Source organism: Gossypium raimondii, chromosome 7 (genome assembly GCF_025698545.1).
Source record: "Gossypium raimondii isolate GPD5lz chromosome 7, ASM2569854v1, whole genome shotgun sequence".
Taxonomy (NCBI): Eukaryota; Viridiplantae; Streptophyta; class Magnoliopsida; order Malvales; family Malvaceae; genus Gossypium; species Gossypium raimondii.
This window is the reverse complement of record NC_068571.1, coordinates 41,150,593-41,152,535: the sequence shown is the minus strand read 5'-3', so window position 1 is coordinate 41,152,535 and position 1,943 is coordinate 41,150,593. Positions and strand designations below refer to the sequence as shown.

At 32.0% G+C, this 1,943-nt stretch overlaps 1 protein-coding gene across 1 annotated transcript; it reads right to left on the bottom strand.

Annotated features, from left to right (window-relative positions):
- Window positions 1-226: 226 nt before the first annotated feature.
- Window positions 227-781, bottom strand: LOC128042555 (probable inorganic phosphate transporter 1-4). Its single transcript, XM_052633939.1, has 2 exons — window positions 384-781; window positions 227-230 (listed from the first exon to the last, which is right to left on the bottom strand). Exons 1-2 carry the CDS (start codon window positions 779-781, stop codon window positions 227-229), a joined length of 402 nt encoding a protein of 133 aa, XP_052489899.1.
- Window positions 782-1,943: the final 1,162 nt, after the last annotated feature.

The following is a 1,943-nucleotide window of genomic DNA, read 5'->3' as shown; positions in this document are numbered from 1 at the left end:
GTTAAGTTTCGTTATCTCCCTAACAGTAATCCTACGTGGCAGTCCAACTAGATTTTAAGTGCCAACTTGGATTTCCTAATGGGATGAGAATAGATTTTTAGTTAAATAAATTTAATTAATTAAAAATTTTAAACCCTAAATCTTAGTTAAAAAACCGTTCATCTCCCCTTTTTTTAGTTTTCTTTTTCAGTTGACTAAGAAAGCTATTATCATCAGAATTTTTTATTCACCTACAAAAACAAAAGAGGATTCAATGGAGGGTTCAGGTATGTCTTCTTCACCGACAAATTAATGTTCTAAGACTTAAAATCAAGTGGTTGTCGATAAATTTATGTAATAAGATGAACTGCAATGACTGTAGCATGTGAAAACCAAGCCAAAACTTGAAGAAGCAAAGGGTTGCCATTACACCATCTAGAGACTTTCCGAAGGAAAGTCCAAAGGCAATGGAAAAGATCACCATGAACATCAAGGTGAGTCCATAAACTCGTTTTCGGCCTAATTTATCACCAAGCCAACCAAAGAAAAGCTGTCCAGCTAAAGTTCCGCAAAAGGCCACACCATTAACAGCAGCTACAATACGAGGAGGCAAAGTTCCAGGCTTTTCAGAAAGTGCATCGAAGTAGTAAATATGACCGAGCAATTTTGTGATAAGAGAGATGCTAAAAAGGTCATAAGCATCAGTGAAGAAACCCATTCCAGCAATCACAATTGCAGTGAAATGGTACCATTGTATCTTTGCTGCATCCAACGCATTAAGAACTCCAAGCTGGTTTGCCATTTTTGTCTTTTTTTACCTGAAACCAGATCAAATAGGAAATTAACAAAACATAGGAATTTTGGGTTTTCTCTGAATAAACAATCCCATGTCAAATAAAAATGGAAAAAGCCCAAGTTGAACAAAAGCTGGTTCAGCCATTAAAACAAACTATTTTGGTTTTTCATTCTAGGATGTTAACTGGAACATCATTTTTTCACATGCTGCAGTCATTGTAGTTCATCTTATTACATAAATTTGTCGACAACCACTTGATTTTAAGTCTTAGAACATAAATTTGTCGGTGAAGAAGACATACCTGGACCCTCCATTGAATCCTTTTTTGTTTTTGTAGGTGAATAAAAAATTCTGATGATAATAGCTTTCTTAGTCAACTGAAAAAGAAAACTAAAAAAAGGGGAAGATGAACAGTTTTTTAACTAAGATTTAAGGTTTTAAATTTTTAATTAATTAAATTTATTTAATTAAAAATCTATTCTCATCCCATTAGGAAATCCAAGTTGGCACTTAAAATCTAGTTAGACTGCCACGTAGGATTACCGTTAGAGAGATAACGGAACTTAACGGAAGAGTGATCACTTCGTAACAAAATAATAACATAAGTGACTAAAACGTAACATTTCAAACATAAATGACTAAAATGTAACCTAAGGCAAACAAAAGTGACTATTTTTATAGTTTACCCTTTTTATTGATGATGTTTAATATTTTGATCATTACAATATTAGGAGATGATAGAGTTTGAATTCATGTTAATTAGATGTCATAATTCTAACCAATACTTTAATCCGTATTATTTCTAATAAAAAATTTACATATCTAAATTTACTTATAATGTTTAAAATTTTAAAATTTTTATTTGGTCATAAGAAATTTATATATTGTGTGCAGGAGAATGAATTATATGAAATAGGGATGTGATGGGTGTCGAAACCACTAAATATAATTTCCTACGCTCTAACTAAATTAAATAGTAGTTAGAGTAGTAGGGTCGATCCCACAGGGACTGGGACTTCTAATTTTCTTGTTTACGTAACCAGGTTCCTAAGTCTAGGCAGTTGTCGTACCCATGATATGTGCGTTGCAAAGTTGAAAAAATAAATGGGGGATTTTAGTTGATAAATAAAATAAAAAACAAATATAAAATAAAATAATAACAGTGCAA

Bases quoted from the DNA above. Each gene is read 5' to 3' on its own strand.
- LOC128042555 (XM_052633939.1), bottom strand. From the start codon at position 781: ATGGCAAACCAGCTTGGAGTTCTTAATGCGTTGGATGCAGCAAAGATA.